The 14361-nt window shown below is 42.5% G+C and overlaps 2 protein-coding genes across 3 annotated transcripts in view; one reads left to right on the forward strand and one right to left on the reverse strand.

Moving 5' to 3' along the window:
- Positions 1-14361, forward strand: part of mRNA-cap (mRNA-capping-enzyme) — an 82404-nt gene that overhangs the window by 23732 nt on the left and 44311 nt on the right. The window contains exon 8 of one of the 2 annotated variants that reach the window (XM_067784388.1): positions 3099-3806. The exons of the other annotated variant lie outside the window; for it this stretch is intronic. Within the exon in view, the coding sequence (XP_067640489.1) occupies positions 3099-3334 (236 nt within the window). The 3' untranslated portion in view covers positions 3335-3806. Of the gene's footprint in view, positions 1-3098; positions 3807-14361 lie in introns of those variants that run through there. 2 annotated transcript variants of the gene reach the window in all.
- Positions 1-14361, reverse strand: part of Dus2 (Dihydrouridine synthase 2) — a 73953-nt gene that overhangs the window by 5153 nt on the left and 54439 nt on the right. The gene's annotated exons all lie outside the window — the stretch shown is intronic.

Genomic DNA, 14361 nt, shown 5'->3' on the forward strand with positions numbered 1-14361 from the left:
TATTGTGTAAGCTAAATCGAGTTGTATGAACAACACTCAATTCAAATCGAAATTTCCTCAATTTATTTTTCTGTTTGAACATAGTATTAGATAAACTCACCATCTCCTATGGTGGGGGTTTTGATTTAAACCGCAATTTATCTGGGTGCTGATGGCATTTAGCGCGGTGGTGGTGCTATGGAGTTTTCTGAAGCCATGCTGATGACAGGCTAGCTGCAAATTTGGTTTGAAGTAGGGGAGCAAAATGGCTTCAAGCGTCTTGGTTACTGGCGATAGGAGAGATATCCGGCGATATGACTCTCCTATGTTAGCTGGCTTCCCAGGCTTTAGTAGCGGGACCACATTGGCCATTTTCCATTTTTCGGGTATGACAAAGGTGGAAAGAGACAGGTTGAAGACATTTGCTAAATATTTGAAACCCTCTTTCCCTAGGCTTTTAAGCATCGGCATGGCTATGCCGTCTGTGCCCACAGCTTTGGATGGCTTAGCATGACCGATGGCATCCTCAACCTCTTTGGCGGTGATGGTAATTGGTGACGAGCTGAATTTATGTTTATGTGCGTGTCTGTTGGCCCTCCATCTATCTTTGTCGACCGTAGAATGCATTATATATTGTCGGCAGAAAGCGCTCGCGCATTTTTTCGCATCCGACAGCACTTTATCGCCAAAAGCGATGGAATATTTGCCATTGTGCCTAGACGGATTCGATAGGGACTTTACGGTGGACCAAAGTTTACCTACACCGGCAGAGAGGTTACAGCTCCTCCCATTTCGCCCGCTTGTGTTCATCCACGAGCAATCTGATGCGTTGGTTTATATCCCTTATTTGGGGGTCGCCGGGATCGAGCTGTCTTATGAGGTCACGTTCTCTCGCTAAACTTGCGGCCTCCGCCGGGAAGTGGGGCCGAATTTCGGGAATTCTACAGGCGGGAATGAAACGAGCCGAGGCGGATTCAATGACCTTGCGGAAAGCACGCTCCCCTTGGCGGGAATCAGTCGGGATATGGAGGGCAGCAAAGCGGTTGTCTGAAAAGGATTTGTATTCCTCCCACTTTCCTTTTTTAAAGTTAATGAAAGTGCGTTTTTCTGTGACGATGAAGTCGGCGGAATGCTCGAACGAAATAAGTATAGGCAGGTGGTCGGATGCCAATGTTACCATCGGCTGCCAGTTGATGCAGTTTACGAGTCCTGCGCTCACGATTGATATATCCGGCTAACTGTGACAGCTTCCTACCATACGTGTGGGGGCGTATCCGTTTATTGTGCAGAACGTCGTTTCTTCTATTTGATCCGCCAACATCTCACCCCTACTGTCCGCCCGCAAGTTTGAATGCCATAGATCGTAATGGGCATTGAAATCACCTAAGATAATGCGATTGTTGCCAGTGAGTAAGGCGGTGATATTAGGGCGGTATCCACTGGGGCAACAGGTGGCAGGAGGGAGGAAGATGTTGATGATTTCTAGGTTTGCATCGCCTGACCGGACAGATAAGTCTTGACGTTCTAAGATACTGTCCCTGCGGTCGATGTCGGGATCAAATATATGATATTGCGCAGAGTGGTGTATGATAAGCGCTAGGCCGCCTCCATTTCCGCTCTCGCGATCTTTTCTGTGGGCATTATACCCACAACAGGTCTGCAATGCAGATCTTGCTGTGAGTTTAGTCTCTTGAATCGCAGCAAGGCGGATGTTGTGCCGCTTCATGAAATCGACTATCTCCGTGATCTTCCCAGTTAATCCATTACAGTTTAACTGCAGAATTCTGAAGTGCATAGGGGGAGACGTCCTCACTCTGGGAGTAAGTGACGGGTGACTACGCCTGGGTTGTGGAAGGCAAGCACGCGACTGCTGTTGCGGCCCTGGGACTGGACGTCCTTGGGTAAGCGTTGGGGTACCCGGTGTATTTGGGCATCCGGCCTGGCAACGTGGCGCAATGAAACCCGTCGGGGGGTCGCCGTCGCGGAGACCAGAACATCTAGGAAAGTGGCACCGTCCATGGCAGGAGCTGCATTGGGCGCATGTCGCAAAAATATATATCCTGTTCTGGCAGACGGTGCAAAGGGTGGTAGGGACTAAGAGTCTGTTTACCTGACGTACACAATTGCTGCCGGAAAATAGGGGGGAGAAGACGGGGGCAGGGGCTGATGCTCGGCATTGCTCCCGACTCTACTGCGGAGATTGTAGGTATGAGTGGGAGCAGCCGTGTGAGTTGGTGGCGCCATGGGGCGCGATCAGCAGCGGGTACTTGTTGTGGCTTGCTGAGCAGCGGCGCTGCCGGAAGGTAGGGGGGGGGGGGGGGTCTGCTAACGCCAGACTACGGGGCGTCCTAGGGCGTGAACAGCAAGGAGCCACAAAAGATTTATAGAAGTTACGTGGACGTCTGGTTTTGGGATCTAGCCCAGAAGAACCTGTCCGATGCAACAATCCCTTACACGAGACACACTGCCAAGAGTATGACCGTCCTAAAAAGATTCTTTTCCGGCAGATGCAGCAAAACCATTTCTCAGGACCGGGGTCAGGAGACGGACCCGGATTCGGTTCGATACCTTCCCGGTGCAAGAGAATATGGAGCAGTCCCGCTGAAAGGAGCTGCTGGGAGGATGACAATTTGTGGGAGGGACGCACCAAATTAAATGGGGTTACACTGAAATGGCATAGAACCGACGGCCTTGGGAAGCGAGTTGCTCCGGTACATAGAACCGACGGCCTTGGGAAGCGTGGTCATACCAAATCGTTCCCGAGATGGTCGAGGTAGTACCTTAATGGAGCCTGTTACCGGAACGTACCGTATTTGAATCCAGCAAAGGACCATCAACATCAATTTCAGATATCAAATTATTTTCTTTCTGTACGTTTTTCTAATATAAATGCGCTATTAAGATACTAGTTAGTTAGTTTTAGGTCGTCTCACTTTGATTATCTGTTCTCTAAGAAGAAGCTTACTGTTTAAAGTGCCACGTAACGTTAAGGAAAAACAGAATATCCGTAGATCGTCAATTAAGATTGTGAGGGAAAATAATTCTAACAATTGTTTTCTAAGATCTTTTAAAAAACGCCACACAGTCATACCAAACCACTTATTTTTAATACATTACAGCGGTTGTTGAAAGTTTACGAAATCCTGTTACAAAGGAGATGTTGCTTCATTTTATTGCTAACTACGGTTTTCGAGATGATACCGATATGATGCCACCACCACAACAAAGGCAACCACAGCAGCGTTCGCAGCAGCAGCAAACACACCAGCAGCAACAACAACCAAATCGTCACCCGCACTTGAAACAACAACCAACAGGTGATCATCATCATAATGAGCATCACCAACAGCATTAACTTATTTTAACAAAATACATATATTTAATTTTAACAATTACTGTAACTATAAACACTATGATGTGTTCTTTGGATTGTGTGAAATAGCAAATCAAACAAGAAATACTAATTTCACACAGGTAGTAAATTAGGCAATTAGACAAACTAATCAAATTGCTTATTTGGTAATTACGATTTAAACTAAAGCTAATATGAATTCCGAAGGAATCAAAAATCGCAGCCAACTGTACAATATTTAATGAATACACAAGTCGAGCAAAATTGTGTATGAAATGCGAACATTTATTGGTTATTTCCATTAAGTAGCTGTGTGAAATTGGTGTCAATGGGTAAAAATATTTGATTAAACAAGCCATTCATAATTGAAAATAGATATATGTATATGTAAATGGCATTCTAAAAACTTTGAAATTATAATTGACAGACTAGTGTCAAAAAAAAAAAAAATAATAAAACCAGTTTTTAAACAAAATATTTCAATACTAGCCTTTACCCGCGACCCCGTCCACAAGGAGAAAATTATCGGCTAAAAATTATTTTTGTCTAATAAAATATATTATATAAAATAGTAATAAAAAAAAACTAAATGAGGTGATAACCTGAAAGACACACTTACCTGAATAGTACAATACAGGTTTTTCGAATTAAAAAAATACATTTTGCTTTTAAGTTAAAATAATTGATATGAAACTACAATTAGCTAAATCCAGAGGGAATTTTTATAGATGAAAATAGTGTTGCTTTCTCGGGTATTTAAAAAAAATTAATAATAATAAAAGGCGCGAAAACCTCCGAAGAGATTTAGGCCGAGCTTCTCTTCCAATTTGCGCCATGCTCCTTTCAATTTTCCCTAAAAATTGGCGGGAGGGAACCTACTTGTTTTATGCCGACTCCGAAAGGCATCTGCAAGGCAGATGAGTTTTCACTGAGAGCTCTTCATGGCAGAAATACACTCGGAGCGCTTGCCAAACACTGCCGAGGGTCGACCCCGCTTAGAAAAAATTTATTCTTATTGGAAAACCTTGTTTCCAAAATTTTGATGTTGCTTTTCCTAGGGAGTGAACCCAGGATCTTCGCTGTGGTAGGCGGAACACGCTACCATCACACCACGGCGGCCGCCAGCGTGTTTAGTTGGTTAAAATATTACAAAAAGTGTAATTATGGTTATAACAGTTCGTTACAGGATTCATTTAAAAAAACTCAAAAACAGAACGATTGTGTTAGATATTAAAGATAAAACATACCGAATTTTAATTTAAAAAGGCAAGTGTGCTGAACTACCGGTTTCGAAGGGTCCTTAAACTATGCCGAAAGGGTCCCAAAATGATATCACGAAAACCATCCAGAAATTATCCCTGAGGGGTCCCCAAATGATCCCGGAATAGTCTCGAAATGACCCTGACGGGATCCCGGGGTCCCAAAAAGGCCCGAAATCTCCGAGACGGTACCCCGGACGGATTTCGCAAACCATCCAGAATTGATTTCTGAAGAGTCCGCAAATGATCCTGAAATACTCCAAAAGTCTCTAATTACACAGACGGGATCCGACGGATCCCGAAAACCACCCAGAAATGGTGCCGGAAGGGTTAACAAATGATCTCGAAATGACCCTGACGGGATCCCGGTCGTATCACGAAAACCATCCAGAAATGATGCCGGAAGAGCCCCCAAATGATTCCGAAATAACCCTGACAGGATCCCGAAAACCATCCAGAAATGATGCCGGAAGGATCCCCAAACCATCCCAAGAAAGTCCCGAAATGACCCTGACGGGATACCGAAAACCGTCTAGAAATGATCCCGTAAAAGTCCCGAAACGACCCTGTCATAGTCCAAAAAAAGTCCCGAAATGACCCCAACGGTATCCCGAAGACTATCCAGAAATGATCCCGGAGGGTCCCAAACTGATCCCGACATCACCGAGACGGTATCCTGGACGGATCTCGAAGACCATCCAGAATTGATCTCTGAAGAGTCCGCAAATCCCGGACGGATCCCGGAAACTATCCAGAAATATCCCAGAAGGGTCCCCAAAAGATCCCGAAATGACCCTGACGGGATCCCGGAACCATCCCGAAATCATCCTGGAAGGGCCCCTAATGAGCCCGAGAAAGTCCCGAATTGACCCTAACGAGATCCCGAAAACCATGTATAAATGATCCCGTAAAAGTCCCGAAATTACTCTGATATAGTCCAGAAAAAGTCCGGAAATTAACCCGACAGGATCCCGGACGAATCTCGGAAACTATCCCGGAAGGGTCCTAAAATGATCCAAAATAGTCCCGAAATCACCTAGACGGGATTCCGGACGGATCCCCAAAACCATCCAGAATTGATCCAGGAATAGTCCCAAAATAACCCTGACGGGATCCCCAAAACTATCTAGAAATGATCCCGGAAGTGTCCCAAAGTGATCCCGAAAAAGTTCCGAAATGACCCCGACGGGATACCGATGGATCCCGAAAGCCAGCTATAAATGATCCCAGAATAGTCCCGAAAAGGTCCCTAACGGGTAACCCTAACGGGATCCCGAAAACTATCCAGAAATTATCCCGGAACGGTCCTAAAATGATCCCAAAATAGTGCCGAAATCACCTAGACGGGATCCCGAAAACCATTCAGAATTGATCCCGGAATAGTCCTGAAAAGGTCCCAAAATAGTTCTGACGGGATTCCCAAAACTATCCAGAAATGATCACGGAAGGGTCCTAAAGTAATCCAGAAATGATGCCGGAAGGGTCCCCAAATGATCCCGAAATGAGCCCGACGGGATCCAGTAAACCATCCAGAAATGATGCCGGAACGGTCCGCAAATGATCCCGAAATATTCCAGAAAATGTCCGGAAATTACCCAGACAGGATCCCGAACGGATCCCGAAAACCTTTCAGAAAACCATACAGAAATTATCCCGGAAGGGTCCCAAAGTTATACCGAAAAAGTCCCGAAAAGACCCCGACGGCATTTCGGACGGATCCCGAAAACCAAACAGAAATAATGCCCATGGATCCCGAAAGCCATCTAGAAATGATACCGAAATAGTCCCGAAAACGTCCCAAAATAACCCTGACGGGATACCGAAAGTCATCCAGAAATGATACCGGGAAGCTCCCCAAATTATCCGGAATAGTCCCGAAAAAATTCCGACGGGATCCCGGACGTATCCCGAAAATCATTCAGAAAGTATCCCGGAAGGGTCTCAAAATGATCCCGAAAGAGTCCCGAAAAAATCCCGACGGGATAACGGAAGAATCCCGAAAACTACCCATAAATGATCCCAGAAGGGTCCTAAAATCATACCGAAAAATTCCTGATATGACCCCGACGGATCCCGAAAAGCATCTAGAATTGATCTCTGAAGGGTACGCAAATGATCCCGAAATAGTCCATAAAAATTCCCCCGCCGGTACCCCGGACGGATCCCGATATCCATCCAGAAATGATGCTGGAAGGGTCCCCAAATGATCCCGAAAAAGTCCCAAAATAACCCCGACGGGATCCCGAAAACTATACAGAAATGATCCCGGAAGAGTCCCAAAATGATCCCGAAATGACCCCGACGGGATGCCGAACGGATCCCGTATACCATCCAGAAATGATCCCGGAAAGGTCTCGATATGACCCTGACGGGATTATAAATAAGGTGAAGCTAATTATAAAAGCATGTTAATAAGGCAGCAGGCGCGTTGAAGGGAATGAAGAGTTACAAACAAACATACAGGTAAAGCTAATAAAAGCGTGCTAATAAATACAATTGAAAGAGGGAGGATAACGGGAGGAGAAGGAGAGCACCACCGATCGCTTTTCCAACATTGTTTAGATCTCGATCTGTATGAGCCAGATACCAAAAATTATTGATTTAGCCGCGGCTGTTAAAGTAACAGGATTCGCCACGGGTGGGTGAGGTTGACAATTCGGTTGGAGAAGCTATATTTTGCGCTAGCAACACCTTGGAGGGGTTGCGCTACAAAGCCCCTTGGATCAATTTGGTTTTTTAGTCGCCTCTTATTACAGGCATACCTGCGCGGGTATATTCTAAGCCCCCGACCCGTTGGGGGGAGATGATATGTTGTTGCTGTTGTTGTAGCAGTGCTTCGCTCCATCAATATCTTCTGCTGTGGTATTCGCCCATGGTATGGTACTTTATCCAGATCCAAGTTGTGCCAGAGTGAAGTCCCCTTTCCCCAATTAAGAGTTGGAGCATTTATCGGCATAAGACTTTGCCCACTCTTTGTTAATGATGCTGAGTGACTCATTATGCTTAACTAGTTGAAACGAATTCTTGTGTGCTGGGTCTGTTCGTAGTCCCTGCGGAGATGTCGCCTTGTATCCCTAGAATGCGGAACCTCACAAATCAGTTAATTGTTAGGATGCCCACACCGTCGGGATATCCTGGCCAAGTGTGGGATCAATTTCTCTGCCTACTGCAAAAAGACTGGATAGATGCCATCCACTCCCGGAGATTTGTAGCTCTCTGAAGACCTTACTGTCCATCTAACAGCGCTATCGTCAAAAAGACCTTTGGAGAGGTTCCAGTCTGTAGGAGTTGGCCTCTTGAATTTCTTCCGCAGAGATACCCGAGAATGCGTCCGAAAAGTTCGGTGCAAGCAGGGCATGTGCTCTTTCTTTCTCTGTCTTTGAGTAGGTTCCATAGGAAAGTTTCATTGGCAATCGTCTCTCCCTTTGGTCTCTGGCGGGCTTTATGAAGCCTTGCTGCCTCTGAAACTGCTGTTATGCCCTCGTGAAATTTTCCAAAGCTCTCTTTTCGCTTTTCTGATCTCTGGTTATATTTTGTTAGATTTGCTGCATACTCCTCCCAGTTTCCCGTGCGTTTTGCCAGGTTGAGAAGCTTGCGCACGGTTTTCCTCATTTCCGAGAGTTTGTTTGACCACCAGGGGATTTTATTCCCTGGGACCTCGATTCACGGCAGCTAGAGTTTTATACTTCAGTAAGCAACCGGTTGAAGTAATTAACTCTGTTCTCTAGTCCCATATAAATTGTTCCCGTTTCTACCATCTATAATAGATAGATTACTCGCCTGTATATCTTACCGCCGGTTAAAGTAATTAACTCTGTTCTCTAGTCCCATATAAATTGTTCCCGTTTCTACCATCTATAATAAATAGATTACACGCCTGTATATCTTACCGCCAGTTTGTGTTCCTTGGGTTTCATTTGGGCGGTCGCTCTACTGGGATAGTCTCGATAATAAACTGGATAATAAGATGGCCCGACATGGAGGGTTCCGGTCATGTCCACCTCACAAAATATGTAAGAAAGTATACATAATATACAGTTTTCACTAAAAAAAAGAGAGTTGAAACTCACTGGATGAAGCTACAGGCCTGCCAAAATACTGCTCTCAGAACCGCCACGGGTTGTCTCTTATGTCCCCAGAACACCATCTACATAATGAGACGAGAATACTCCCCATAAGGGAGAGAAATGAGATGCTAACCAAACAGTTCCTGCTGAATACCCAGAAGCCTGGGCATACCAACAGGCATCTGATTGATGAGCCAACACCGCCCAGGGGCTTAAGGAGTCATCTCCGTAAGCATTATGAGGAAATACGGCACCTGAGAACTCAGCCGTATGAAGCCAAAAAACACAAGCAGGTTCTCAGTGAACTCCACAAACAGGCGTCGGATCTTTATGACGGGAATTACCTGGTGAATCCTGTACTCAAAGAACAATACCCAAAACTTGCAGAAGAGAAACGCATACTCCCCAGGAAAACACGAGTCACTCTAGCTCAACTTCGATCTGGATACTGTAATAGGTTAAACGCTTACCTATCCAGAATCAACCCCGACATACAAAATGTATGCCACGCTTGCATTATGGGCCACCCCTGTTAAAACAGCAAATTTCCTTGGACTCCCGTTAGAGGACATTGATGTTAATTTGTGATTGGTCGCATCGATTAGATGGGGCGAAGCACTGCTACAACAACAGCAACAACAGTTGAAATATAGTTATCGACGTGTGTCGTAATAATATACGACTGTCACTTTTTCCCATCATCTCTAGAGAAAGGTGGGGTAAAAATTGTTTATTAATAGCGTTTTCTTTTCTGACAAAAGTGTTACGCTCTTTGTACGCCGCGCAAGGGTTGTAAATATATTTTGTTCTGTTCTAAAAAGCAGGTAACGTCTTTACGGGGTATTTGGTTCTTTTTATGAAAATTGTTGCCTACTCGCCACGCGAAAGCGTTACAGTTTTACCCTGGGGTGGCTTTCCGTAATTAGATAGTCGACACTCGTTGAGTCGATACTTCAAGTCGATATCGAACGCTCTATGATGCCATTTTAGTTCTCGTATCTTGGTATGATCTCTTTCGTTTGCAGATTTCAAAGAGTGTTTAGAAAGCTTTTTGGAACTACCAAAATATTTTCTTTTATACATAGCGTGTGTTTCTTAATCTCTGAAGAAAAAAATATTCCCTAAATAATCACCAAAGCATAAAATTATAAACTTTCAACAAGTAAGGAAGGCTAAGTTCGGGTGTAACCGAACATTACATACTCAGCTGAGAGCTATGGAGACAAACTAAGGGAAAATCACCATGTAGGAAAATGAACCTAGGGTAACCCTGGAATGCGTTTGTATGACATGTGTATCAAATGGAAGGTATTGCAGAGTACTTTAAGAGGGAGAGCCATAGTTCTATAGGTCGACGTCATTGAGGGATATCACCATAAAGGTGGACCAGGGCTGACTCTAGAATTTGTTTGTACGATATGGATATCAAATGAAAGGTGTCAATGAGTATTTTAAAAGCGCGTGGACATTAGTTCTATAGGTGGACGCCTTTTCGAGATATCGCCATAAAGGTGGACCAGGGGTGACTCTAGAATTTGTTTGTACGATATGGGTATCAAATGAAAGGTGTTAATGAGTATTTTAAAAGGGAGTGGGCCTTAGTTCTATAGGTGGACGCCTTTTCGAGATATCGCCATAAAGGTGGACCAGGGGTGACTCTAGAATGTGTTTGTACGATATGGATATCAAATTAAAGGTATTAAAGAGGGTTTTAAAAGGGGGTGGTGGTAGATGTATATGTGAAGGCGTTTTCGAGATATCGACCAAAATGTGGAGGTGACCCAGAAAATCATCTCTCGAGTACCGCTAATTTATTTATATATGTAATACCACGAAAAGTGTTCCTGCCCTGAAGAACTTTTTCATTTTCTTCTACTTAATATGGTAGATGTCACACCCTTTTTACAAAGTTTTTTCTAAAGTTATATTTTTCGTCAATAAACCAATCCAATGACCATGTTTCATCCCTTTTTTCGTATTTGGTGTAGAATTATGGTATTTTTTCAATTTTCGTAATTTTCGATATCGAAAAAGTGGGGTGGTCATAGTCGGATTTCGGCCATTTTTTATACCAATATAAAGTGAGTTCAGATAAGTACGTGAACTGAGTTTAGTAAAGATATGTGAGATAATATTTAGGAGTAAGGATTTTACCAATTTATAAATCCAAATTATTCACAGAAAATGAAAAGCGTTGTGTGTAATTCGTCTATTGAAAATCGTCTGACTTCTTTACAAGGAAAATTTTTAAATATCATTCTTTACATTTCATATGCTAACTCAATTATAATCAATAAAGTAATTAATATTAAAGTATATAGGAATCGTCATTTGCATAAACCCACATTCGGCCATCCTGATCAAGTACTCGACCCGAGTGCATCTCCGTCTTCTTCTAATTGCTCATCATCACTTCGGAAAACGTCCTCATCGTCATCAAATGTCTATCTTTTCATAGAATCAGCTGCGGTAGATGTTTGTTTGGGACCATCAGTCTCACCAATTCTATGTACAACATATCTGTCGTTTCGTAAACACTTCACTATTTGATAAGGGCCAAGAAACTTGTGCGCCAACTTAGATCCTGGTGTTTGCTGCGTTTTTCGAATAGTGACCAAGTCTCCTTCACGATAAATATATGCCTTTTTTCTGCCTCTATTAAAATGTCGCCTATTTTCGTCCTGCATAAGTTGAATGCTCTTATGTGCCTCCTGTCGGAGATAACTTCTTTCTTCCTCAAACGCATTAATAGACTCCTGATCCAAGATCTCTAACAACTTCAGATCATCTTTGGTGTTTGCTTCTACTCCAAACATCAATTTAAATGGAGTGGCACCCGTCGGCACTTCGATGCACTGTAATGTTGATCAACTTCTGAACATTGCTAAGATGGCAATACCATTCCCCTGGACTTGGAGCAGAGAGTTTCGCTAGCATAGGAATTATTATTCGATTAACTCTTTCAATTTGACCATTTGCCCTGGGAATACCTGTTGTTATTAGGACATGTTGAATTCCTTCTTCGCTACAATACATTGCAAATTCTTTTGATGTGAAAGCAGTTCCCCTGTCACTTACAATTCGTTTCGGATTAGCGAAGTTAATTGATTGCAGTCGAAGCTTTTCAATTACTTCTGCAGAGGTTGTTGATTTGGTAGCATAGAGCCACACAAATTTTGTAAATGAATCAATTACCGCAAAAACATGGCAGTAGGATTTTTTTGTTGACGGCAGTGGTCCTAAGTGGTCAATATGATATGTGTGAAAGGGAGAACTTCCTTTGTCAATTGGATGCAAAAATCCTTCTGTTTTCCCCTTCTTTCTCTCAGCTAAAATGCATGGTACACAACTTTCGATTACCTTCTCTACTTTTTTCCGCAAGTCAGGGATCCAATAAGAATTTTCAAGCAATTTCAAAGTTTTCCCAACTGAAAAATGTCCTCTTTCATGTGCGCCTCGAATAATCTGCATCTGCATTACTTTTGGAACTACGATACGTGATTCGTCCTCTACGTCTTTGCACAACAGCCCCCTCCAAATACTATAACCTCTACACGTTCCCTATTCTGTTTGTTTTATTTTTTTATTTAAATCAACATCTTCTTGCTGAAATTTCTTTATTCTTGCAGATAGACTGTCATCAGTCTCAGTAATTATTAAACATGACGAAATCGGGTATCTACTTAATGCGTCCACATGCTTAAGACTTCGACCCGGCCTGTGCTCTATTGTATACTGAAAATCTTCTAAGAGCAATATCCAGCGTGATACCCTTATACACAGATCTTTTTTCTGCATGGTCATAGTAAAAGCTTGACAATCCGTCACAATCTTAAATTGTATTCCTAATAGGTATACGCGAAATCGACGTAGGGCTATAGCCAAAACTTCTAACTCATAGCTAGGATATTCCTCTTCAGCCTCAGTAGTCTTTCCACTTGCAAAATATATAGGGTGCATCAATCCATCCCCAGCATCCTTTTGCAATAAAATTGCCCCATACTCATCTTTAGAAGCATCTGTGTGAAGTTCAGTTTCAGCACCAACCCTATAAATACTAAGAACTGGCTGACTAGTAAGATAGGTTTTCAATGATTCAACAGCTTGTCTTTCTGTACAATTAAATTTAAATTTGACATTGGATCTCAAAAGATTCGATAAAGGTCGAGCGATTCTTGAGTAGTCTGGAATAAATTTTCTGAAATATCCTGTTAATCCCAGAAAAGCTTGAACTTGTCTTATATTTGTTGGCTCAGGAAAGCATTTCACAGCTTTGATTTTGATTTCTGAGGGTCTTACCATGCCATTTTCAATAATATGACCCAAAAACTCTACTCGGCTTGTCAGAAAATTACACTTTTTGAAATTGATGATTAAACCCGCGTTTGATGCTATATCAAAAATCTTTCTCAGCCTTTGCAAACCCTCATTTACATCTTTTGAAATAACTATCAAGTCGTCCATATAAATCAATACAATGCCTTCGCGTATTGCTTCTCTAAAAATGGCATTAATGTACCTCTGAAATACTGATGGTGAGTTACAGAGTCCAAAAGGAACTCTTAAGAACTCGAACTGCCCATCTGGAACAATGAACGCCGTATATTTCACACTTTCCTCGTCTACTTTAACATGAAAAAATCCATTCTTCAAGTCTAATGTGCTAAATATTCTTGCACCTTGAAGTCCATCCAGTTGATCCTCAATTAAAAGCAAGGGATATCGACCCCTTACAATTTTCCTATTGAGCAATCTATAATCTATACAAAGTCGATGGGAACTATCTTTTTTCTTAGCCAAAACTATCGGACTAGCATAATCAGATGCTGAAGGTCTTACTATGCCTTGGCTCTGCCACTCTTCAATTTGTTTGTTCACGATGCCCTCTCAGCTGGAGATAATCTTCTCGCTTTCTGATACACAGGCTCATTATCTTTAAGTACTAATCTCATACTCACCGTCGTGTTGACATTTTGTTTCGGCTTATAATTAGTAACTATTCTCTCCACTTCAGATTTAACTTCATGTTCATCTATATGAGAAAGGTCAATCTCTCCATTATCCTCCTCATCATAAGCTTGGATTTGAAAAATTTCAGAAACATCGTTATCCTTGTCAATATAAATCACACCCTGTTTGGCATGGAAATTTCTTTGTACAAGAAAATCATTTCCAATCAAAAGACGATGCCTTGCAATAACATTGGAAATCACTCTGATTCGGATTGGAAAAATATGCCCATCTATGACTATTTCTGTGTCAAATTATCTCATTACATCGTGCGCCGGTGATTCCAACCCAGAAAAACGGACTTCTGAAGATTCCAATATCGGTGACCCAATCTTTTCATATTCATTTTCACACATTAATGTTAAGTCACTACCCGTATCAATAAGTGCTTCAATTTCGTGGTCATGTATCAAAACAGCTTTCATGTAACGTGTACAGGGTTTCCAGGTTATTATATTAGATTGTTTTGTTTGTTTGGCTTTCTCAAAACATTTTAATGCAATGTGTCCATGCTATCCACAGTTAAAACATTTTGGACCTTTTCCTTTCTTTGGGCATTCACCGCTTTCGTGCCCCAACTCTCCGCAGTTATAACAATTTTTCCTCTTCATTGTCCACTTCTGCAAGACACTAGCATCAGAACCATCTTTATAACCTTCACCAGTTTTATTTTTCATCAACTTAACACTATAAT

This window comes from Eurosta solidaginis, chromosome 4 (genome assembly GCF_040869045.1).
Source record: "Eurosta solidaginis isolate ZX-2024a chromosome 4, ASM4086904v1, whole genome shotgun sequence".
NCBI lineage: Eukaryota > Metazoa > Arthropoda > Insecta > Diptera > Tephritidae > Eurosta > Eurosta solidaginis.